Consider the following 24,990-nt stretch of genomic DNA (forward strand, 5'->3'; position numbering starts at 1 on the left):
AATGCAGATGTATGCTGCCATACATATCTCATAGGCTTAAAATTTGCAGAAGGTTTACTAACAGCCTACAGGTCTTCCTCACCCAGCAGATCTATGTAGTAAGAGTGTTTATATGTATTTGTTTTCAGAATAGCCTGAATTTACAGAACTAGGTCTATTCAGTAAAAAAATGTTTTTTAAAAATCCCTATAAGACTGGTCTTAGTGTTTTATTCACTTACAAAAAAAAAACAAACAAACAAAAAAAAAAAACAAAAAAAAAACCAGAAAGCACCGGACAGTCAGTAAGGAGAAAATAAGGAGAATCTAACAAGTGCTGTAGGAAAATTCATGTTTTTCAAAAGAAATAGACCATAAGTATACTATTAGGTAAGAGCTTGTCTGTATGACGTCTGCTATTTTCTCCAGGAGTCAGGATATGTTTCTGTTCAGACTGTATCATTTGGAGTTAGGCTTATGGCTCTTCTTCTGTCTTAAAAAAAATATTTACACAGGATTATGATAAGCTGTCCTGGTGCCATGTTGGTGGGCACACTCTGTAAAACAGCTCAATATCATGGCAGAAAATTGTCCTTTCCTACAATAGGAATAAGGTAGAGAAATTGGTCCACAAGTGGAATCTGTTTACAAGGTAATATTATAAACTGGAAAAATTAACTGGGCAGATCACAATGTATGATTTTCAGTATTCTTCATTCTGGGCAGATTTTTTGGCTTCATTTAGTTTGAACAATTCAGAAGTCCATTTAAAACTTTGTGCTGTGACTGAATGTGTCAGACATGATGATATTTTTATAAAAGTTATCAGAGTGAGGATTGCAGTATCCCTTGACCTTGTCAATAACCTGGTGGACAGGGATGATTGATGTCTGCTCTCCGTCCTCTTGGGCAAATTTTGAAGATGGCTTGTCAACAAAAATATTCTCTAGGAAGAGGAAAAAGAAACAAGAAGTTAGGGCTTCTTAAGCAAACTCATATTTTAAGAGGTGTGTCACTCCCACATGGATATGCCTTCAATTGCCACTACTGCTGAAAGAAATTACTGCCCTTGAAGCCAGCAAGTAACATTTTTGGCTTGGCATTACTTCTTCTAACTTCTTTTCCAATGTCTGTTTTGGTGATCAGGCTTCTCAGGTCTCTCTCAAAATTATTTCACTATCCCTTTGCCTAAAGTTCTGTCACTGCCCATTCATATGTTAATTTAGTTGTTAATCTTACAAAGTACTAGAAAGAGAGGGATGTCTATAAAATATGGCATCTCCATTTAATAAAGTACTGAAAAATGACTGGTTTTAATTACTTCACTTGTGGAAGTTATAATCTATGCATAGGAATAATTGCAGAATATATGACTTACTCTTAAATCAGAAAACCAGAACGAAAACTGGACTATACTTTGCATTTACATAGAATAAAGTTGTATTTTCCATAAAAAAAGGACAGTACACATTGAACAACTGTAGGGATCAAAAGATGCAGAAAATCCACATCCTTTCAAAGTTTATGTGCTACATGCCAATGGAGGAGTTTAAGAAAAATAAGGAATAAAATATTTTCCAGTAAGGCAGTTTCCAGCAGGGTAGGGGAAATCTTCAGAGGCTAACAGAATTGCTATTCAGAGGATGGGCAGTAGGTAGAGCTCAAGTAATAAGCAATGAGGAACTGAGATTGTAACTTATTTTCTCAAGAACACTGCCTTAATGAGCTTTCTTATCTCTTCCACTGTAGTGAGTATGGCTGGAGGTAACTCTCAACACAGGCAAGGCCTGGGCCATCATAAACCAATAGCAAAATGAAGGATTCTGTGCAGCAGTGTGTTCTACAAGTGGAATTTTTGATGGCTGATTAGAAGACCTAGGTGAAATCACCCTCAAAAATTCCTCAGTAAAAGATCATTTAAAAACACAGCACACAATTTAAAATTAGATTTCACACCATACTTGTCTTCTATATAAACAAATTATTACTGAAAAACAAACAGGAAAGAAGACACCCCATACAGAAGTCATGATATCAAACCATAAGGAATTTTTCAGTATAATGAATTGCATGAAAGAGAAATGGATGGCAGAGCAAGAAATCAAAACAGCCTCGCTCATTACAAAAAGAAACAGGCACGTTCAGGCATACCAGAATGATTTTTTCAAAGCACACAAGAATGTCCATGAACTGCAGCAAGTAACTCCATGTCCAATAGTGAACTGCTGGGTACTGTGTGCCTCTCAAATGTATGTATTTACAAGCCAATGGTACTATATTTTGGAATTTTTCTATATATTGAGTAACATTACAAAGATTAAAAATTTAAATCTTAGTTGTTAGAGAAAGTTTTTAAAACTCTTGGAAGTTCCACCCTCCACATACCACCCCCTCACAGGACACCATTACATTGTTAAACAGCTATTTCCTTATGAAATCCACTTGCATGGGAATTATGTAAATTCTTTGAAAACAGTGGAACCCTTATTTTTTTAAGATTCCCATCCGTTCCCTTCCTTTCTGTTCCATTCCGTTCCCTTCCCTTCGCTTCATGTCTCGCCCCTTCATGCCCCTTCATGCCCCTTCACACCCCTTCCCTTCATGCCCCTTCCCCTCCTTTCCCCTCTCTTCCCCTCTCTTCCCCTCCCTTTCCCCTCTGTCCTCCTCTGTCCCCCTTCCTTCCTTCCTTCCTTCCTTCCTTCCTTCCTTCCTTCCTTCCTTCCTTCCTTCCTTCCTTCCTTCCTTCCTTCCTTCCTTCCTTCCTTCCTTCCTTCCTTCCTTCCTTCCTTCCTTCCTTCCTTCCTTCCTTCCTTCCTTCCTTCCTTCCTTCCTTCCTTCCTTCCTTCCTTCCTTCCTTCCTTCCTTCCTTCCTTCCTTCCTTCCTTCCTTCCTAACCGAATGGATTTCAAAACAGAGTTAAAAAGAAGTAAACAAAGAAGCAAACTTGAGTTGTACCACCACATTCTATGCAGAATTAATTTTAACTTCTAATCTGTGGAAACATTGTATACAATATTTACATACTATCTACAACAAGTTTGCATTAGGCTCATAGACAGCAATGTCACATGGTGCAAAAGTGATTTCCTTTTTCTGCCACAAGTGTTACAAAATGTGCTGTCTGGATTCAACTGGTAATTTGCAGTACAACTTTCAGAGTTCCATAGTTAGTCATTCCAATTCATTTTGGGTGGCTGGATATGAAAGAACAGTGGCTTCTAGTCATTCTAAAATCCGTAATGGCCTCTGACAAGATATACTGTATAATTCCTATTTTTAATATAATTCCTTTTTAAAATCTTCAGATTTTTTTCTAAGTACGTCTCAGGTTGTTTTTGCTTTTTAATACATGCTTTGTGTATGGTTCTTCAGTGCTTGATCTCCTTTCCCCAGAGTGCAGTACACAAACATTAATATCAGGACATGGTCTGTTTTCTACAAGAGCATCTTCCAAACGCTTCATGAACGATGCAGAGTGCAGAAACTCAGAGTCTGAAGCACGCTTATCTTTTGATTCAGCATCAGTGACGCAAGATGTAACAGTGAGAAACAAGCAGTGATTCTGATAAGCAAAGTCCTTAGTGCCAATTAGGACATCATGCAAATGGCAGCCCTCCACCCTGTCCAAACCATGCATCTGACAAAAGCAGTTCTCACTTTACCTGTAACACTCCACCACTGGTGAGGAAAGGGCCTTAGAAGACATTATCTACACCACAAACACATGAATGCCGGTGTCAGTTCCAGGATGCACATTACAACCATATTAGCAAGAGCTACCAAGGCATGTAGTTATTACATTATTTAACTGCAGTGTAGCTAAGACATCAAACAAATAATTGTAGCGGTACTGAAAATGAGAACTATGCACCTTATTTTCTATTATTTTAGAATTGTGAGAAGATACATTGGTATTTAAAAACTTAACTTCAGAAAAAAATATTGAAATATATAAAAATAAAATACAATAAAATGTGTATTTTCGATGTTCAAAGTAAAATGTAAGGAAATTAAAAAATATTGAGAAAACTGTGGTATTCCCTTAACATCTACTAAACAATCACAAGCTACAGAACATGCTACGATTACATTACTAACTGTAATCTCCTTCAGGATATAATTTATGCATGGGATTAAGCTCACTACTTTTGAAGAAAGTGCATGATTGTGTTCCTAAGTTTCTTCAAACTCAATTCTTGTCTGGAACTGCTTTAATGTCTGGCTTCAAAACTGCACTGCAAAAACTCCAGGAGTAAATCACTTTGGTAGGCAGACCAATTAAAAGCCCTGAGTCCAAGAGAAAACAACTATCTGCAATGATGAGGGTCTATTTATTGATTCTACATGAGTACCAATGGGAACTCTCTGTTGGCAGACCCAAAGATATTTTGCAGCAACAAGGGCACGGTGCTCACCTCCTTGGTCATGTCAGACAAGTCCACAGGAATAGCTGAGGTAGGGAATGCAATCTATTGCTATTAAGTTAATAGTATAGATTTCTAGACAAAAATTGTTGTGTGCCTAACGGAACCAGGAAATGATCATCAATAAAAATAGGATACTTTCTGGAGAGTATGCTATGTAAATAGAAGGAAGACTGGAACATCAGAAATGAGATATTGGGAACTTCCAGTAAATTCATATAATTCATTTCTAGGAAAGTGCTAGTAACATACATTTTAAAACAAGAAAATAAATCCCCTTGGGTTAAATATGTATGTAGATTTTATTTCTGCTACATTTTAGGAGAGGATTCTGTGCTAATTTTATATAACTATGAGATAAGACAACATGAGTTAACAAAAACTCAGTAACAAAAAAAACATAAATAGTATTTCATAAGATATTTAGGTGATTTTTTGAAACAGTTTGATACAAGCAAACAAACTTGCAAATCATTCTAGCTCCTCTCTTTTTGTGTTCCTTTAGAGTGTCCTTAAAATAAGCACATTTTTACAGCATGAGTGGAATACTGATGCCTTTTATTACATACACTGCTGACGTCTGAATAGATAAGCAGTAAATACTGCATGCTATTTCTAGGACGGAAAAACTGTGTGTACTCTGGGAAAGCGTTATTAATTTCCAAGCAGCTTCCACTTGTTTCTTTACCCATGAATATGTTACAGTCAAATGGAAGCAGTTTTGCTGAGTGAATCAACTGAGGACTTGGATTTGGAATACTTGATTCCTATTTCCAACTGTGCTGCTAGCTTGCATGATACCTTGGATAACAAGCGTCATCCCTCTGTGCTTTGGTTACTATGTGTTTACAAAAGGATAACAGAACTTTTATCCAGAAAGGGGAAAGTACTATAGAAAAAAACTGGAACATACTCAGATCAGAACTATACTTGAGTTGTATTACTTATTTAGTTAAGATTCTTATTAAACAGTAACACGTATATTAAAAACACTGCAATAATAAAAATTAGTGATTTTTTCTCACATTAGTCTTTGTGTAATCTGGTGTACCTTTAACACAAAAGTAAGTATCCACAGATCTACTGTGTACAGTACAAGAACTCACCTGTATGGCTACTTCGTTTGCAGTATGTATTTGTTGTAGATTTGGATTTGGATGTTAAGTACGTTGAATTGGAGCCAATGGAACTAGATGATAGGGATTTCCCAAGATTATCAGAACTCTTCTTTATGATATTTGTTGCTGTTTTGCTCCAATCTGAAAATGATTGAAAAGTTTAACATGGATAACTACTATTAGTAATCGTACTAAATGCCTAATGTATTCAATTACATACATTTCAAGCATTAGATGCATTAGAAGCATTTACAGTGGTCTTACTGTTTGAGGGACTGATCTGCTGAAGTAGATAATACACAAGCAATTTGTTCTTGTTGTTACAGAGTTTTGCATATTGTTGCACCATTAATTACAATGAATAATAATGGTCACACAGTATACCAAATTTTGGCACAACCATTAACGCTATAGGTTCTTGTGTTGGAGCAACTTCAGAAATTAAGTGAATTAACTAACACTAATAAAATTATTGGTGAAAAATGACAATGAAAATCTTGTCATATGTTTCCCAATACCAGTATCCCTCAGAATAAATGAACTACTATTTCTGCATCATATACTTGCAGGTAGATACGAGTAGTTTCACACAGTGATCTTGGTTATCATTCTAATTCACTATATATACTACAGTGAAAATCACAGAAGGCATATAATTAACATTGTCTGCTTTAGCTGACTTAAATCCAGAGAAAGCTTTTACCCTAAAACATTGCTACAGTGTATAAGTTACTACTTCTCTGATTTAGCAGTGGCACTCTTGCAGTGTTTGTTTCTTTGCTTAATCATAACATGCCCTAAAGTTCACTTCAATCAGATAAGAATGCAGGATCACATTTGGCTCACTGCTCTGTCTGCAAACCCTGTCAGATTCACAGGGAATAAAACCAACCAGACATGATGGCCTGGCTGCAATGACAGTGCATTAATTACATCACAGACATACTCGAATCCTTCAGGTTCTTATTTCTATCATCTCCACAGGCTGCCCAACAGCAGCATAAAAATCTGGAAATAATTTGGTCTATCTGTGTTTTCCAGTTCAGAAGTTACAACACGAACCACATGGAAACTGAACATAAGAAATAATTTGGATGCCTGTTCAGAATGAATTCATTTTTCCTAGTTTGTATTAACTCTTTGAAATCATGACTCAGACCTTTTTACTGTAATGAAAGCATAAAAGTTTCATAGTTTACAAGTTTACACTGAGAATGCATCTCCTAAAGAAAACTGAACATGGCAAAGCTAAACTCTTGATGGCAAGGCATTTGCTTATAACTTTGAAACATCATATGGATATCAAGACAGGAAGGACACTGAAATAGTTGGAGCACTGCAGTAACTCAGGATGGGCTGGTTTACCTCAACAGGCAAGGAGCTCATGCCACTTTATATTATCTGTGGAACTGGATCCCAGTCACTGAGCAAGAATTGTGCAGTCCAAAACTATGAAATCATATATAGCAAAGGAAGACACAGAAGTCTTATATCATCCAAGATGGCCAAAGGTTCAGGAGACACTCTGCGGTGCCCAAACAAACTGCTGCAAAGGACGGCTCTCCTTCCATACAGATAAAGATGAACATCACTTCTGGAACCTAACCTGATTTCTGCAACAGGAATTTCGACTTCTGAGTCTCTGCTGCTCTCTCTCATTAACATGGTGAAGGTCAGAGTTCAAAAGTTCAAATAACTTTTTAGAATCAATCTTCCATCTATCCAATAGTCAACAATTTAGTCATCATAATTTAGTTAGCAGGGAAAAAGGATTAATATTAGTTTCTGAATGACAGAATTTGATTGTCTGGATCTTTATTCATTTTTTTTAAGGCTCCAGAAGGCCTTCCGAAACCATTTGTGTAGCACTACAAAATTCACCAGTTGCTTTCGGTGGAAAACTGAAAGAAAAGTTTTGAGATTTTTTATGAAGTGACATTTGAAAAATCCCTTGGCAATTGTTGTTTTTGAAGTGGAGTGATATCCTATGATTAATCTATTTTTCAACATCTCTGGTTTATACAGTATTATATTAAAAACAACATAGCAAGCTGGTTGCTTGGACTTTTCCAGACTACTGCATAAAACAAGGAATCATGACTTGTTTTTACCTGAATTGTCTGCCAGTCGGAATCTGCCGCAACATAGATGTCTCCTCCATTGTTTTTGCACGTTTTCTTTCATTGCACAGTGGAATACAAATATAAATAAACCTTCAACAAAAGCAAATAAAACATGTATTCTAAATGGATAAGTAAATTGTCTAAAATCTGATAACAAAAGACTATGAAGTACAAGCAAAAACAAATCTTGTCATCTATCCACAAGCCTCATTTAATATGTTTGGGAATTAATTAAAGCTTTCCCATCCTCTTGCTGCTATACAAGTGTCTGGTGTATCAGAAGAGAGAGATGAGAGCCCTTTAATTGACATTCATATTCAGCTGATTCATACTCAGCTCACTGTGGATCTTTTAATTATGTTTTGGCTTAGATGTAAACCATTAAATGTTTTGTCTTTAAAGTAGATGTAAACTTTGCACTCAGTGGGACTGCAAGAACCAGACTGCAAAGTAAATACAGACTCTGTTTTGTTAGCGAGAAGATATTTCACCTCCTCCCATTCTATATCCACAGTACTGTGGGCTGTGTACATTCATAACCCGAAATCCTGAAGTTGGCACTTAAGCATGCTCTGGGATTTACATGTATCACATGAATGTACTTGAAATGATTATGAGAATGGTAAGAATATGTTTGCAAGTACTAATTAGATGTGCAGATACTTTTGAACAAAATTACCTGTTTTGTGCATGCAACTGCAATAAAAGAATTTAAGAATATTTTTGTAGTTTTCACTTTTTTAAGAAATAAAGCTATTTACATTCAAGATAGAAGACAGGCATCTACCATAGGGTAAATAGGTATCCAGTAGGTCATAAGGTACAAGTTAATCATCCTACAGAGATATTTTGGAGCTAAATATAGCACTTGGACATCTCTTGTGCTCTTGGCACCCTCAGGCACCAGCTGTGGAATCTTCCATCCTACCCTGTCCTGGTCTGTTCTCATTCTACTCTTATTCCCTGGGAGCCAGCCAACATAAGGCTGAATATCTGATGACAAATGTTACTACCAAATCCCACATGATTATATCTTAAAGGCAAGTAAATGCAAAAAATAAATCAATTAGGCAACATAATTAAGTGCCATCCTCAAAGACTGCTCCTTTAAGATGTTCACAGAATCACAGAATGGCTCGGGTTGGAAGGGACCTCAAGGATCATGAAGCTCCAACACTCCCTGCCACAGGCAGGGCGACCAACCTCCCCGTTTAATACTACACCAGGCAGCCCAGGGTCCTATCCAATCTGGCCTTGAACACCTCTAGGGATGGGACATCCACAATCTCTCTGGGCAGCCTGTTCCAACACCTCATCATTCTCATAGTAAAGAACTTCCCCCTAATATCCAAACTAAATCTTCCGTCCCTCCAATTAAAAGTATTTCCCCTTGTCCTGCAGTTATCTACCCTTTCAAAGAGTTGATTCCCCTCCTGTTTATAGCCTCTCTTTAGGTATTGAAAGGCTGCAGTGAAGATACCTTGCACCCTTTTCTCCAGGCTGAACAAGTCCAGCTCTCTCAGTCTGTCTTGCAGAAGAAGTGCTCCAGTCCCCTGATCATCTTTGTGGCCCTCCTCTGGACCCTCTCCAACATATGTTAATGGCCCACTAAGTTTCAGCGAGTAAGAATGCAATGGTAGGATATAGGTTGGAAAAGCAGATCTGGTACATAAAATTATCCTATTTCCTCCAAAATGCTGTGGTAATTTTGGTTGGTCATTGAATGTTGGTCATTGAATTTTGAGTGTATTTGCTTATGACATTCAGGCCAGGCTGAGACCACCTAGGTTAGAGAACCAAGACAGTTAACTTTGCTAACATTTTGCATTAATGAAAAATGTCAAAAGAAAAATGAGAAGAACAATGTAAGGAAGGTACCTTAATGCATAAAACATGCAAGCTCTGTTCAAATCTGTTTATTGTGTTTGCAGTTAGTAAGATATTTCTGTGTGCGCTTTGTTTAAGCACAGAGTAATTCCAACACAATCTCTAGCAGCCTTTACTTGCTCAGAGAGGTGCAGCTGTTTGTACCCTAAGTACCTCTTAGGACTTCTGCATTACTACCAACTTATTAAATTGATATTTAATTAAATTGTGGTGAATATTTGGAACATTTTGAATGGTTAAAAAAGAAAATGCCAATGTCTAGAGCATTACAAAACAAATGCACTACATTATGTACCTTGCCTTTGCCCTGTCTGGGCTTGGTCTCTGAAATGTTTTTCTCTGTATTTCATTATTCATTAAGTTTACAATGTGCTTTAGTAACACAGCTTTGGTTTTGTTTCCCAGAGACAAATCAGACCCTAGGCTTGGCTCTAGCTTGGCCCTAACTTGAAAGTATTTGGCTTGCCCAGGCATATATAAAACAAGCAGCCAAAAAAGAGATGTTCCCAGATTTTTTACTCTAAGTGTCAAAGAGAGAAAAATCATTTCCTATGTAGATGTAATAGCAAAGTACAGTAACACAGTAGTTGCAGCACTGTACTGTTTTCACTGCCAGTGCACAGAAAACTAGGTCGATGGAGGCTTCTGGTACAGCTTAAAACACTAGCACAGCTTTCGTAAACATGAGAGAGAGAATAGACATATTTATGGAAGGCTCAGTAATTAAGCTCATACTGATGAAAGACCTCCACACTGAATTATTTTCGGATGCTAGAAAATGTTTCCCGATGCAAATGCTTAATTTTCCTTTTGCGCTATTTTATCCTCTTACTTCTAGGTAGATGCGTGCTGTACCAGTTACTGGTGATTTGAGATGTTCTTTTCCTGGTTTCTTCAGCTTTGCCTAAAGCTAAAGACACAGCAATAAGCATTTCCAGATACAGGATTATTATCTTCCTATGCTTGTTATGACCTGTATGAATGTATACTATGCCATCTTTGCTACAGCAATCCATGAAAAGCACATCTCTCATCTTCTTGTGTTTACTTCTCAGGGTTTTTGGTTTCATCTTCTGACCTACTGTTTTTCCATTTGACAGTGCTATTACCCCACAGAGACTTAAGCAGTGGTGGTCAACCTTGTGTGCACTCTGCATGCACATGCTTAATTGATTGCACTGGAAAATCTGGTTAAAGAATACTTGCTGAATTTGATCCTTGGCATGCTCTTCAGAGTTTTAATCTTTTTTTCATGTTCTTCCCATGCTTTTAATCTCTCTAGGCCTTTCTGAATTTCTGACACAGACACATTACAGCAAATACCTCATTATGTGCCTGGGGGAGTATTAGACTTTGTCCACTGGAAAAAAAGTCTTTAGTAAGAACACCACATTCAAACAATTTTTGCCATTTTGCCTAGCCTTTCAGGTTGAAACTGAACCAAAACAAAACTGACAACATCATTCTCTTTCCACGAAAGCTCAATAAATCTTTTTAGTGCAGTAAATATGTCTCAACCCTAACAGATAAAAACCACATAGTGTTACATTAAGTACTCCATTAAGGGAAGCTATTTTGCTGACCTTGGGAAATTATGTATTTTTTTTATCTCAGTGTTTGTGTGGCATAACACATGATCCTCCAATGACATCCTTGGGTTTACTTTTTGTTTTGCCTTTTTTCTTTTTCCCTGAGTAAACTAATATTTTTCATTTTAATATGTGTGTGGTTCAACACATACCCCTCCAGTGACTTTTGTGGGTTCTCCATATGCTTTTGTTCTTCTGTATTAATGAGTAGGGTAAGCAGAGATGGAGATTTTTACATCATTTGGCACAGAGTAAATCAGCTCTGAACTGAAATTCTTCTAAATGTCAACAATATGATTCTGTAAACTACAATTGATTGCAATTTATAGCATTTTTCAGAAGAATTAACCACATTGGAAAAGTAAAATACTCAAAACTTCAGCAAAAGTAAACAAAAACAAACCGCCTACAACAGTCACTGGATTTTCCTTGAGGAACCAAATAATATAATTTATCTCTGTGCTATCTCTCCACATTGACACAGGACTAAATTTTTCCTTATGAGCTTCTCATGGCTTAATAAAATAGTTATGAGCCTTACAAATTCCCTACAGGAATAAATATAGGAAAGAGACTTCCTATATTTGTTGTAATCAGCGAAAGGAAATGTTGAAGGTCATACAGAATCTATCAGCAGAAATCACTGCAGACTGTTAGCTAGGAATAGCACTATTTATAATACTGTGCATTTTATTTAAAAGGCCTTGAAATGTTAATTGATCTAACAAAGACCTTCAACCCATAAGTTGTAGGTACAAGTGTTCTACAAAACAGTAAACTAATGATGTTTCAGTACCAGGATAAGATCCAGAGAACTTGGGTCTGACTTCCCTAGATGGATCATTGGATGTAAGATCTCCCAGAACAACAATGGCTCAAGTATTGTTTGTTCACAAGAAAAAGAAATTCTGCTTACCTTGAAGTGAATTGAAAATGGAAAAGAGGTATAAGAAGGGCAGAGTCAAGGGACCCCAGGCGAAAAAGGCAAAGCCCCATGTCATGCCCAAGAGGAAGGTCAGGCTGACCACACTACGGAGATTCCTCAGGATCTCTTCCTTTAGAGTTCGATTAGTTCTTTTCCCATTCCTCCCACAGATCTGCACCATCACTACTACAAACATGGCAACATTCAAGAGAAACATGATTCCAAAGTATCCGGCACCAGTCACATAAAAGACAACCTTATTCTTGATCCAACAGCTGTAAAAAAAAGTACAATCATTTTTAGGTAGCACATAACATCATTTATTCAACTACAAGGAAAATCTGTCTACATCTGGTTTCTCTTCTGCAGAGCTATAATTTCAAATGAAAAATTTCAAATTTCAAGTGAATTATTTGAAATTCTTTGCACTTCAGACTAAAAAAATTTAGGAGACAATTTTGTCCATTTTGCTTGTTTTATTCACATGTGAGTTTTCCAAAGCTATCTGGATAATGCTTTTTCTTTTCTCCATGCTGAATGCTAAATTGTAAGAGATTGTAAATACTTACAAGTCGTCTCCTTGCCCAGTAGCATCTCTGCCATACAATTCTTTGCCATAAACGTGACTTGCATTTTTATTTGTGCTTGCTAAAACAATTGCTATCACTAGAGCTGGCAAACCTGTAATACAAGAACACTGTAGTTTGCTCTCGAATCTCTTGAACTTTCAAGATTACCGTGCAAAGCTAAATTATCAATGTTTCCAACAGTAGTGCTTTAGTAAAGAGTATCACAAGGTAGCTCTATGTCAGAAAACTACATAAAACTACTTAACGTCCTTTCTTTAAGTTAGAAAATGCTAAATTAGGATGTGACAAGGTATTTCTCTCAAAGAACTTGCACACAGGCTCTCATAATGAAGAAAGGAGACTAACAAATTACTGAAACAATAAGATCAAAGAAGAGTTGGGATTGGGATATTTTTGGAGGGATTTCTTTCCAGAGATGTTGATGTCATTTAAGAAGGATGAGAAACCAGGGAACATGAACTCAAACCTGTAATTTCTGCTCTGCTTCTCTCAGCTGAAAATATCTTCATGTTTTCTAAAACATTAGATGCCCTTAACTTCAACACCAACCAAAAAAAAAAAAAAAAGTAAAAAGAAGACTATTTCTGTTTTATTAATATAGTAAAAAGAATATTTTGGGAAAATAATGATAAGAAAACCATGTGGAAGAGAACCATGTGTAGTTCATGTGTAGTAGAATACAGCTCACATGGAGCAAATGCACATTTCCTGACATGCCTTATTTACATGCCTTATTCCTGCAATGACAAAACAGATTCAAAGGGGGAAGAGGTTAATTTGCTTTTCCTACCACTCAGTCCATGTCCTCTGCTAATGTTGCCAAAAAGGATGCTAGTTGCCGATGGAAAGACATCAATTACCAGCTGGACTGAGGTCAGTGCTCTAGTCATGAGGTTAATGGTTTTGTATTGTACTGTATTATTTCAAACACAATATGTGCTTTCAGACAGAAAGCACAGATTCCTGATATAAAAAAAATGAAGAATAAAAGCCTTTCTGCTTGAGCCTTACAATTATTTTTCAGTATTACATTTTCCAATTCGGTCCTTCAGTGTATACTTCTTAGGGCAGGAAGAATTTCTCTGTTGTTTAAAAACTGCTGAAGTTCAGGAAAGTTTGATCACTTCTGATTCCGCCATATATTTTTGGCAAGAAACTGCAGGCTCAACTGAGATCTTCTTGAAAGCCAGTGTGAAGATATGAATTTATTTTGTGCCACAGTTTTCTATCTCTGATATGGCAGGAACATGCTGGCTTCTTTGGAAACATTAGTGTATCTGGTCTCTCTGCTTCTCCTGAGGCAGAGACTGCCAGTTCCAGTGTGTTTTCACTGAACCATCCACAGGAACTCTGGTCTCCGTGACAAAGTCCTCAGCTGGATGTGTGCCAGCACCTCAGGGTGAGGGAAGGAAACTTTAGACTGATTTTGATTCTGTTTTGTATCTGTGACATTGGTCTGCTAAAAAATATCATTTCAAAAAGCACACTGTAAAAACTGCATGTACGGAACTCACCCCAGCCAATGATGCAGAACTTGAGTATGTATCTCCGTATGTAGGTGTTGAACACTTTCACTAGAGCGATGTACATATGAACGGCTTCTAGTCCCATCCATGTAAAGGTGGCCAAAAGAAAATAGTGTAAAAGTACAGCAACGGCTATGCAGAGGCCATCTATGTCAAATGATGCAATCCAACCGTCAAGCAAGAAAGTCAAGTTCAGAAAGAGCAGAGCTGTGCTCAAATTCATCAGGATTTTGGAAGGATAATCTCTTCTTAGCTTCCTAGTGAGAGAAATACAGAAGCATAAGATTGATTGGTTCCAACTACCCAAGGGAAAGCCAGCACTTTTTTGGGCCCTTAATGAGCTACTTAATTGTCAAAATATTTTATCAACTCATTTATTTGCATTAGCAAATCTTCAAATTAAACATAATGCATTGTGTTGCGTACCTAAAATAAGGACAGAAAAAACTTAACAGCAAACTCTCAAAATATAGTTGGACAGAGGATCAACTCTAATTACTTCATATATTAATATCTGCTACGTTTTGGAATGTATCATCCAGACCAATATATTCTGGTTTCTTCTGTTACTGGTGCTGTTGTCAGGGATTTTTTGTTTGTTTGTTTTTGCTTGCTTGTTTATTTCTCTCTTTTTGTAACTGAAACACATTGAAATGTATGAACTGTGGGGCAACTTCTGCCATCTTGGACAAAAACACTATACCTTAGGTAATGCAATAGCAATGCAATTATTAGAGATTTATTTAGAACTATTTTTGAAGATCTCAGAAGCCCCCTATTTTTTCCCTCAGAAAACTATCCTTTAGTAGAATGGCAGGATGGTTGCTTTGCATTGAGGTGACTTCGTTTTCTCTTTTGACTATTCATACAGCTGCATTATTTCAAAACCCTTGCATTTCCTATAGTGGTTTGTTAAAAGTGTTGAATAACTTGGCTTCATGGCTGGTTTTTTTTTTGTTGTTGTTGTTGTTTTTGTTTTGTTTTGTTTTATTTCCTTACAGAAAGCCTGGCTGTGAGTTTTATAATATAGATCTATTTTGGACCTAGAGAATATCATACTCATGAGAGAGTATATTGGGTCCCACGAACCTTGTTGCCTTGCCTGAGGAACACAGCACATTTAAAGCAGGAGAGAATATGAACCTAAGCTTCTTGAAATAAATAAATAAATAAATAAATAAATCTACTTCCATATTTGTGCTCAGAATTTGGTTTTTTTTGAATGCTTTCCTTCCTATGCAAGAAATAATACGAAAAACATATAGCTAATTTATTTTATCACATAGGTGTACTTCATTTGTGGTTTTTTTTTTTTTTTTACAGCACTAGTACTCACTCAAATGCAATGTATGTCAGAAGAGTTGCAGCTGAAAATATAGCAGATATCCCACAGCCTATGTAAGTGATGAAAGTGAGGATCTTGGTATTCTGTGGGTCTATTTCTGTAGTGGTTCCCTGAAGGTCCTATGGGAGACAGAAGGAAGAGGCGTCAGTTGCAGCACAGCACTCTTACTTGGTAATTAGTCAAGCGAAACTTAGAAACACTTTGGCAATAACAGCATAACTTGATGTCAGGGTTCATGTTTACCGAGAATACTTAGTTTATAGTTGTTACACCTCTCACTTCCTTCCCACTGTTCTTGAAAACATTGTGCTGTGAGAATTATAAATGCTTGTTTCAGCAGATAGACAGAGCTTGATGATGCTCCTTACAATTCAGTACCAGGAATTTCGATGTCCTTCTGTGGAAAAAATCTTCCCAGATAAAATATATATTTTTTAATTTCTGTTGCTTATGTACAACTCTCTTTAAGAAGATACGAATGTTGAACATCTATTGAAAAAGTAATCTAAAAATTGTTCATAATGAAATGCACAATGTTCTGGGGAATTTCTGACATCATTTCTTATTATTAGAAGAGCTCATAAGAATCAATTTACCTAGTTGTCTATAGGTGAAACCAAGGGCAAGATATTGTTCTTTGCATTTATGGTCTGTTTTGACATGCAAACTACAGTTATATATAGAATTGCTCAGAAAAATAGTGACAACATTTCAAAAAAAGATTGGAAATGAAGTAGGAACGTTCTGGGGATTTTTTTTTTTTCCAGCTCTCTGTCCAACTGTAATTGCCACATAGTCCTGTCTGAGAATAAATGCCAGGGTTATTTCCTTTTTTAAGGGAAAGAAAAAATGAGAATGTTTGGATCTATATCACCATGGACTGTGTGAGCAAAAATTAGCATTTAATATCATTTGCTCTACAGTCAGTGGAACTGTCTTCCTTAGAAAAAAAGATAGCAACATCTAGAAGAAAGAACCAACGGAAGGCTACAGAACATGCTATTCTTCAGAAAAAAAGTGAAGGAACTGTATGCAGCTTTTCAAACTCTGTCCCAACCTTGTAACAGTTTATGTATGTAAAGAGATTGTTATTTGAAAATAATTTAATATCTGAATTAAAGTCAGATAAGATTATTGAAATGGAAAAGCAACTGGAAGGTTCAAAACTGTGTAAAAAATCTGTTGGAACACAGCCCAAATTCAAAGAACTTCTCCCTTATTTCTTAATGTCACTAAAGCATTTAGGGTAGAGAAGGAACTCATTGAGCATATTCTAAAGAAAATCCTTTCCCCCCCCCCTTTCAGGGATGAAAAGTGAAACAAAACCACAATTTAGCTTGCAAAAAGATAAAAAGCTTGTGACTATTTCCCATTGACATCTGAGCATGATGTGAAGAGAGCAACTCTGTTAGGAAGGCTATGCAAAGCCAAAACTGAAAAAGTCACTGCCTGAAACTCCCTGTCACAGAGAAATCCAATTTGTCACTGCAACAATTAAAAAAAAAAAAACAAAAAAAAAAACCAACCACATCTATTTTCATTAGGAGCATTGCTGCGATAAGAACTCAACAGGTTTTCAGCAGTTTTTAATCACAGGCCAAAGAATAAATTTTGGAGTAAAAAAAATAAAAAAGTTGCCCTAATACTGAGGGTAAAAAAATCACAAAATTTTAAGCTGAGATAGAAGTAATTCATCCTTTTCATGTTGAGTTTTTTTCTTTCAAAAACACATAAAACAGACAAATTACGGGAGACATCCAAATATCACCATGCACAATCATGCCCCTGAGGTGGAAGGTACCCTCATCCCTCTTCTTGATATGCTAATCTTTATCTATCTCAGCCACGCAGTCTGGAGGTTTTGCCTAATCTTCTGATAAAATAGGAGTTATATATGTTTTGTACCAGCTCTTGCTGGGCACAGGAGGGTCACGAAGATGATCAGGGGACTGGAGCACCTCCCCTATAAGGACAGGCTGAGGGAGCTGGGCTTGTTCAGCCTGGAGAAAAGAAGGCTACAGGGTGACCTCATTGCAGCCTTTCAGTACCTAAAAGGAGCCTACAAACAGGAGGGGAATCAACTCTTTGAAAGGGTAGATAACTGCAGGACAAGGGGAAATGGTTTGAAGTTGAGGGAGGGGAGATTTAGGTTGGATGTCAGGGGGGAAATTCTTTACAGAGAGAGAGGTGAGGTGCTGGAACAGGCTGCCCAGAGAGGTTGTGGATGCCCTGTCCCTAAAAGTGCTCAAGACCAGATTGGATGGGGCCCTGGGCAGCCTGGTGTAGTATTAAATGGGAAGGTTGCTGGCCCTGCCTGTGGCAGGGAGTGTTGGAGCTTCATGATCCTTGAGGTCCCTTCCAACCCTAGCCATTCTGTGATTCTGTGATTTTCTACTGCAAAGCAACTCCAAAGCTGATCAAATATATATCTTTTAAAAAAGAGGAAGTAACAGTTTATCAATTTTGCTAAATAAAGTATTCCAATTTAGCCCCTTGAATATTGAGATGAGGTGGAATTACTGTGTTCCATTATCTTGGCTTTTCATTCTCATTAGCTATTACTCTGACTTTAGGACATTTTTTTCTCCCTGATCATTTTCCCTAAAAATACAGTGCTCTGCTTTTTGTTCTGAAACCAGTGCCTCACCTCTTCCTCTAAAAAAAAATATTTCTCTACTTTTTTTCTGTGAACATTTTCCTACTTTTTCCATTTTGCTGGTGGAAGATTTAGTACTGTTCCTTCATTTTATAGTGTCTTATTCTGGTCTTCTTTTTCACCCAGCCATGTCTTGGCTTTGAAATTTTCTCTCGTGTCATTAGTGATAGGACCGGAGGGAATGGCTTCAAGCTACGGCAGGGGAGATTCAGGCTGGACATTAGGAAGTATTACTTTTCAGAAAGGGTGGTCAGGCACTGGAATGGACTGCCAAGGGAGGTGGTGGAGTCACCGAGCCTGGGGGTGTTCAAGGAAAGGCTGGATGTTGTGCTGAGGGACATGGTTTAGTGGGAGCTATTGGGAATAGGTGAACGGTTGGACTGGATGATCTCTTAGGTCTTTTCCAACCTTGGTGATTCTATGATTCTATGATTCTATGAAATTGGATAATATAATATGCTATTTGCTCAGAAGCCTTTGCCCGAAATCTTATGTGGCACAGTACTTTCCAAAATACAGGATACTTTTATGTGGACAATTTTATTTCTTTTTTATTTAGCCACATCACTTTATTTGTTTTTGGTGATTATCATTAGATATTTTGTTATGAAAAGAAAGTTTTATAGGAGGAAAATGATGTATGAAAATTAAAAATCATGTATAAAAGGAATAGCTCACAAAGCAAATATGAATGAGGATAGCTGTCTTGACTGATGAGAAAAACTACGCTATGGTTTCTAGGAAAGACAATCTAGTGAACAATAAGAGTTTGCCTACCATGAGTACCCCAAAGTGTGTGAGGTGGTTGCATAAGCAAACTGTTTCATTTTCATTGGAGTCTGCTTGCACTTCGCAGCCCGTAGGGTTCCAGCCACCATTGCCACCTGTAGAAATGGAATAGGAGTAACTTTACTTCCCAACAAACATCTATGATCTTCTCATTGGGTTCTTCATCTCATCTTGAGCAAAAGTAGAAATGCATAAATAATAAGCATATAACACAAGTGGATATTAGAAGCAATCAATCATTAAAGAAGAAAGTGTTAGATTTCTTAGTTTCTAAGAGAATTCCATCAGACAAGTGTCCCAATTATGGCCTACTGAGAAGAAACAAGGGCTGTAGTAAAGTTAGGGAATTTTTTAGTTAATGAACAAGGATCATGCATTTAGACACACGTTAATTTTACCCAAGGATACAATGGTTTTAGAACTCCTTTATACCACCCTGATGTGATGTTTGCACCTGCCTTCCTCCTACTCACATATCCCCAGGCACATGAAAGCATTTATGGTCCACAAGCATAGGATCCCACCCTTCCTCTCTGCAGTGTGTGGTACAAAATATCAGAGTGGATATTCTCAGATATTCTTAAAGAAAACATGAAGTAAACTATCCTCTTCTTATCCCATTTTCTTGAAAAATAAAAGTAGAAATATTTTATTTAAAAAAAAAAACTGTAAAAAAGTAATATTTGCATTCCTGATAACTTCTTTCATTTTTTTCCCACTCCAATATGAGCTAATTTTGAGAAACTGTTCATGTTCTCTGATCTCTTCAGGATGTTTTGCCAACTGTAGGAAAAATTCTGCAAATTATCTCTCAAACCCCATAACTTTACCTCCAATTCAAGACAAAATCTTTCAAAAGACTGTGATGTTCCAAAATCATTCAAAACTGTTTCTCCTTGGATGTGCTTTTTAAATTTAGATTACTAATTAGTTCTTTCTTTTCTCTCTCTGTTTTTATTCTTCACATTTTCCCCAGTAATTATGACCGACTTTCCTACTTTCATCTGCTATGGTGGACAATAAATTTTAGCAGGATATCTAAGAAACATGTATCTATCTGATTAGCATTATTATTTGATTTTCACATACAAACAGATTAGTGAAGAACAGTTGTCACATACAGAAAAATAAAGAAACATTACAAATTTAAAATGTTAACCAAGATTACAAGCAAAATTTTTAATAAGAATATTTAACATCTGCTTTTACAAGTGACTTTACTAATAAGAAGAAATGATGTAGTCTAAAGTTGTCACCTAATTTTTCAAACTGATAAAGAAGCAAGAAGAAACAAAGACAGTAACTGATTTTTATTCACATAAAAGAAACGACGGTATTTTTAAACTTACCATTTTTGGCCATATCCCAGAAGACACAGGTTGGCTTAGGATCTTCCTAAGAACACACAGAAAAGACTATTTATACCTCTGCAGATACAAATCTCATCAATACATACATTTTCAGAAAATGTTTTTCTATGTACATTTCTGCTAGAAAGACAGTACAATACAAGCAGTAGAATTCTGCTAGACCTTATTCTTCTAGAAAGACAGATTTGCACAGATTACAAAAAGGAGTATTATCTTTCCACATCCTCAGAATGAGAACATTTTTTTTTCTCACTAAAGTAATCCATGAGTATGATGTCTTTACAATGTCTAAGTATTGTTTTACTGTTTATGTCTCAGTGAATCCTCTATGTAACTGGCCTCACAACCATGCAAAAGTCTGCTGAACTTGAGTGGAGGTTGTTGTGCCTAACCTTGAAATAGAAATAGTTATAAAACCAAGAAGTAAAGCGAATTGAAATGTCAAAATAACGAATCAGCTTATCACTGTGTAAAAAATCTACCTATGTACTGAATTTCAACATCGTCTTTCTTCATTTCTCTAATGCTGTTGACTCTTTTGCAGTAACTACTGGTAGCTGTGGTTTTATATTTTTAACTGAAACTGTAGGTACCGAAGGGTAGCACTGGGGCTTTATTTCCATGAATTAATTATATCTTTAAAAAATGTGGTTCTGCCCATTCTTCTTGTACAGAAAACCACATAACAAATATATATATATATATCTTTGGGAATTATTAATGAAGAAATTTCTGTTTAATCAAAGAATTTAAGTCATTTTAAAGTTCCAGCTTAATAAATAATGTCCCTGGTCATGAGCATTGTCATAAACTGATCATGAACATGGGTTTTACAAATAGTTATTTGCACAAATTGCCGCTGAGTGCCAGAATCAATAGTCTTTCTAATAAATCATGGATGGATTAGGAATGTGTGAGAATGAGAGAGATTATTTATTTTTCACTTTTTGCTTACTTGCTTTGTTAGAGATTTTATTTACATTTGAGTTAATATACAAAATCTGCTAAAATCAATGAAGCTATAAGCTCAGTCTTTACTAATAGGTCACTCTATAAGTAATGCCTCCTAATTATTTCAGTAGAAACTACAACAGATACAAAGGACACAATGCCACCACTTGATAGAGAAAAGTCTCAGCTGCAAAATGCTATTTTTCAGCATAGTCACCACCATTAGCTATGAGTTTTTGCAAGCAAAGAACAAGAGCTTGAATGCCATGCTTGTTTTAGAAATGTGCCCCAGTGGAGGTGACCCACTGCTGCTGTTACCACTGCTGAAACACACTACTCACTCCCTCACTGTGCTCACATCCACTGTTTGGTCTCCACCAATGCTCAGCAAGTGTTGATGAATGTCAGTGAGTGTCATTTTTTCCCCATGGAGAAATTCAGTGACACACCTTTGCTTCAAATGCACTTCCATGTCAGATGGCATCTCATCAGAATACCTGTCTTTTGCCATCTGTCTCACAGCAAAAAAATGTTCAATCTCTACTGCCTTACTGCCTCATCTGCCACTGAGGTTGTGGGCCATGATAATAAGATAGGAGGCATGAATTTTGAAGTAGCCCTTTTATACATAATCTGCATTCCTGTTCTTTTGAATAATCAGTCTCTTCTTACTTGAATTTTGGTATGTTTAATTGTAATCTTCACATATTCCTGAAGATCTCGAATAGTTATGTTTCCAATACTGCATGCCACCACAAAACTGGTCAAGTTTCCAGGAGTTTCTGCATCCTTTAAAAGATTCAGGAAAAAAAACATAATTGCTTACATAGCACATAAAAGAAAAGCCAGAGTACACTTCCATTTTCGTAGCATGCCAGAATAAATAAACTGTCAGCATTTTTGCATTTTTGATCACGTAATGTAGTAACATTCTGTTTATAAACTAAAATAATGGATTTTCTTCATGAAAGTTTCCATATTTTCTTCATAGTCATAAAAATAGGCATTATTACAATGAGAGGTTAGAAGGTACCCTTTCCCCTTCTAATAATTTTGTCTAATGCCACCAAAGTTGTAACTCAAACAAAGTAACAGATAACAAACCATGATATGATAAGCTTATTTCCCTACAGGAGAATGAACCAGCTTTCTTGTCTTGTTGTTGATGCTATTTTTTAAATTTTTTTTGGTAGGTGCAAAGTTTTTGGAGAATATTCTGTTTGTTATGGACAGTTGTTAAGCCATCCTCCATCTTATTATCATATAGTGAAAAAACTCAAAGGAATACTGTAAGGTCTTATTTAGTGGGAATGTAAATAGAAGACTGAAGATACTAATGCCATCTATATCTTTAAATGAAAAATATCAGGTTGACAATTTTCCAAAAAAGAAATTTTCCTTGTAATCTGAGAATTTATTAAAATGGTAGTGCTTTGAAAATTTGATTTTCCTGTGAAGAAGCTCCATCAAAGCCTGAATGGCTATACAGCTGGTTGTCCTTTTGGGAAACCAGAAACTTTAAACTTCCAGGTCACTACGTACTGCAATTGCCTAAAATTAAGTGTTCACTTCATTGGTTTTAAGGTATTTTCCCTGGTCTCCAGCTAGTCTCTTATCAGTTCATTGTCACATATGCCAGACAGTAATGCCTTTGTAACTTAGGGGGTCACAACTGGCACTGTGCTCCTTTGCTTGGGGTACTGATGCCTGCTCCAGCACTAGGATGTGTGCATTCCTTTCCATGATAAAGCAGCTTATGGAATTTTGGTCGCATGTTTTGTTAGAATTTTTTTCTTTTGTTTTTGCGTTATGATTTTTGTTATCGATATTCCACATCATAACATCATGTATTATATTATGCCATATCGCATCCTACTATCATATTTAGTAGATTAATTTTCTCCCTTAGCTTGTTGCCACCGTTTTGTTTTTAGGACCATCTCCCCAGCTTTTCCCTTTTTCCCCCTTCTTACTCTCCCAGGGCGTGGGGCTGTGAGTCCCTCCACACCATTTAGTCATAAAACTGGGCCAAACTGGGCCAAAAACCATTGACAGATTTTCAGTGAATGATTAAGAATCACTTAAAATTACCATTAAAGAAAACACTTAGACTTGGTATAATTTTATGTAATTATGACAATCCTATATCCGTATTTTCCTGGTTTCTTTACTAAAGAATATTTATCCTCTTTCTCCAAAAAGTGGCCTTAACACGAATACTAATTTTAATAGTTAAACATACTTCAGGTTGTATTTTAGAAGGTAACTGAGAGTCATGGGTAATTTCTTGCCTTGATTATCTGAAGAATCTGGATATACTGCCAATAAAAATGACAATATAGGAACAACGCAATACTACAGAGTTCTGCAGATATACAAGAGTCGAAGGTCACTTAAAATAGTAATGGGAAAACAAACTAAAGCCTTCTGAGTTATAGCTTGCAGTTTACTATAAAATATTTCCATATTAAGTCCTTTTTTTTTTCTTTTCTTTCTTTTTTTTTCTTTCTCTTTTCTTTTTTTTTCCCTTTTTTTTTCCAAGCTGCAAAACTCTTCCTAATCCTACTTTTATTTTATTTATTTATTTATCTATCTATCCATCTATTTATTTATTTATTTTTGCATTAAACATGCAGGAAATATTTATGATCAATATGTGCATGGACACAAAGGAGAAGAGAAAGACATCAATCTGGGTCCCTTCTGTTTTCAGGTACCGATATATAGTTATCCTTATTCTGTGACTAGGTTGTCTGTAAATAGATCCAGACATCATTAAAATAAAGTCTGCTTGTGATAGCACATAAAAAGAATAGTATGTACAGAAAAAAATGTTCTCTGTACAATGGTGATCAGTCCAGAATTTCAGAATAGATATAAGTAGCCCATTGGGTACGACTTTCAATCAACTCTTTCAAGGTAAAGAGAAATAACAGCAGCATTACAGGCCAAATTCCCAACTGATATAAAAGAACCCAGCTCCACTGAACACCAGTGACTTGTATAAAAGCACCTCTATAGAAGATACTCCCTATCAAGGGCCTCACTACTTTGCACTGACTGTAATCAGATGGGATCCAGCTTGCTGTGGATTACTCTGAAAAAAATGTTTACGTCAATGTCACAGGAATGTACTGCTATTAAATTGCTCACACTAGTTCAGTGTGGATGGCTATTTTGTCACTCTGAATTCAAATGTCTCTAATGCCTATATTTGCTATCACCATTTGATACCTACAGGAAATGTTTAGCAGCTGCCTTTGACTTACACTAGCTGAAATTACTTCAAACACACTGAAGGTTACCTGAAAAAGACCATTTTTATTGAAGAAAGTAAATTGAGCCCTTGATATAACTTCAATGTCATCTTGACTTAAATTCTTCAGTAAACTTGGTGGCAGAATGACAGAAGCAATGGCATTTGTCTGATCCTTGTCAAAGTCTATCTGTTAAATAAAAACAACAGAAGAAAAGAACATATTCAAACAAAAAGCAAGTCATCCTTTGTCCACAACTGTGTTTAAATGCTTTATGAAGATGTGTAAAACATTGGACTAGAACTTTCAACATAAATTTTACCTGTACCTATGCAAGATCCAATTCAATTTTTTTGGTTTTTTTTTTTTTAGTTAGCTGTGGAGGCTTTTTCACACAGCATGAAATTAAGTTTTTGCTACAGGAAGACAGTAGATTTAAAAAAAAAGAAAGAGCTCTGTTTC

At 36.3% G+C, this 24,990-nt stretch overlaps 1 protein-coding gene across 1 annotated transcript in view; it reads right to left on the minus strand.

The window, feature by feature from the left end:
- Positions 1-745: 745 nt before the first annotated feature.
- Positions 746-24,990, minus strand: part of ADGRG6 (adhesion G protein-coupled receptor G6) — a gene marked incomplete at both ends in the record, with an annotated part of 103,764 nt that continues 79,519 nt past the window's right edge. Inside the window, 11 exons of the mRNA XM_079532817.1 lie at positions 746-924; positions 5,509-5,661; positions 7,632-7,733; positions 12,036-12,319; positions 12,614-12,725; positions 14,149-14,417; positions 15,497-15,624; positions 18,939-19,045; positions 20,300-20,345; positions 21,944-22,060; positions 24,577-24,717. Of these exons, the coding sequence (XP_079388943.1) occupies positions 746-924; positions 5,509-5,661; positions 7,632-7,733; positions 12,036-12,319; positions 12,614-12,725; positions 14,149-14,417; positions 15,497-15,624; positions 18,939-19,045; positions 20,300-20,345; positions 21,944-22,060; positions 24,577-24,717 (1,638 nt within the window). The remainder of the gene's footprint in view (positions 925-5,508; positions 5,662-7,631; positions 7,734-12,035; positions 12,320-12,613; positions 12,726-14,148; positions 14,418-15,496; positions 15,625-18,938; positions 19,046-20,299; positions 20,346-21,943; positions 22,061-24,576; positions 24,718-24,990) is intronic.

This window comes from Tetrao urogallus (genome assembly GCF_951394365.1).
Source record: "Tetrao urogallus genome assembly, chromosome: 2".
NCBI classification, from domain to species: domain Eukaryota; kingdom Metazoa; phylum Chordata; class Aves; order Galliformes; family Phasianidae; genus Tetrao; species Tetrao urogallus.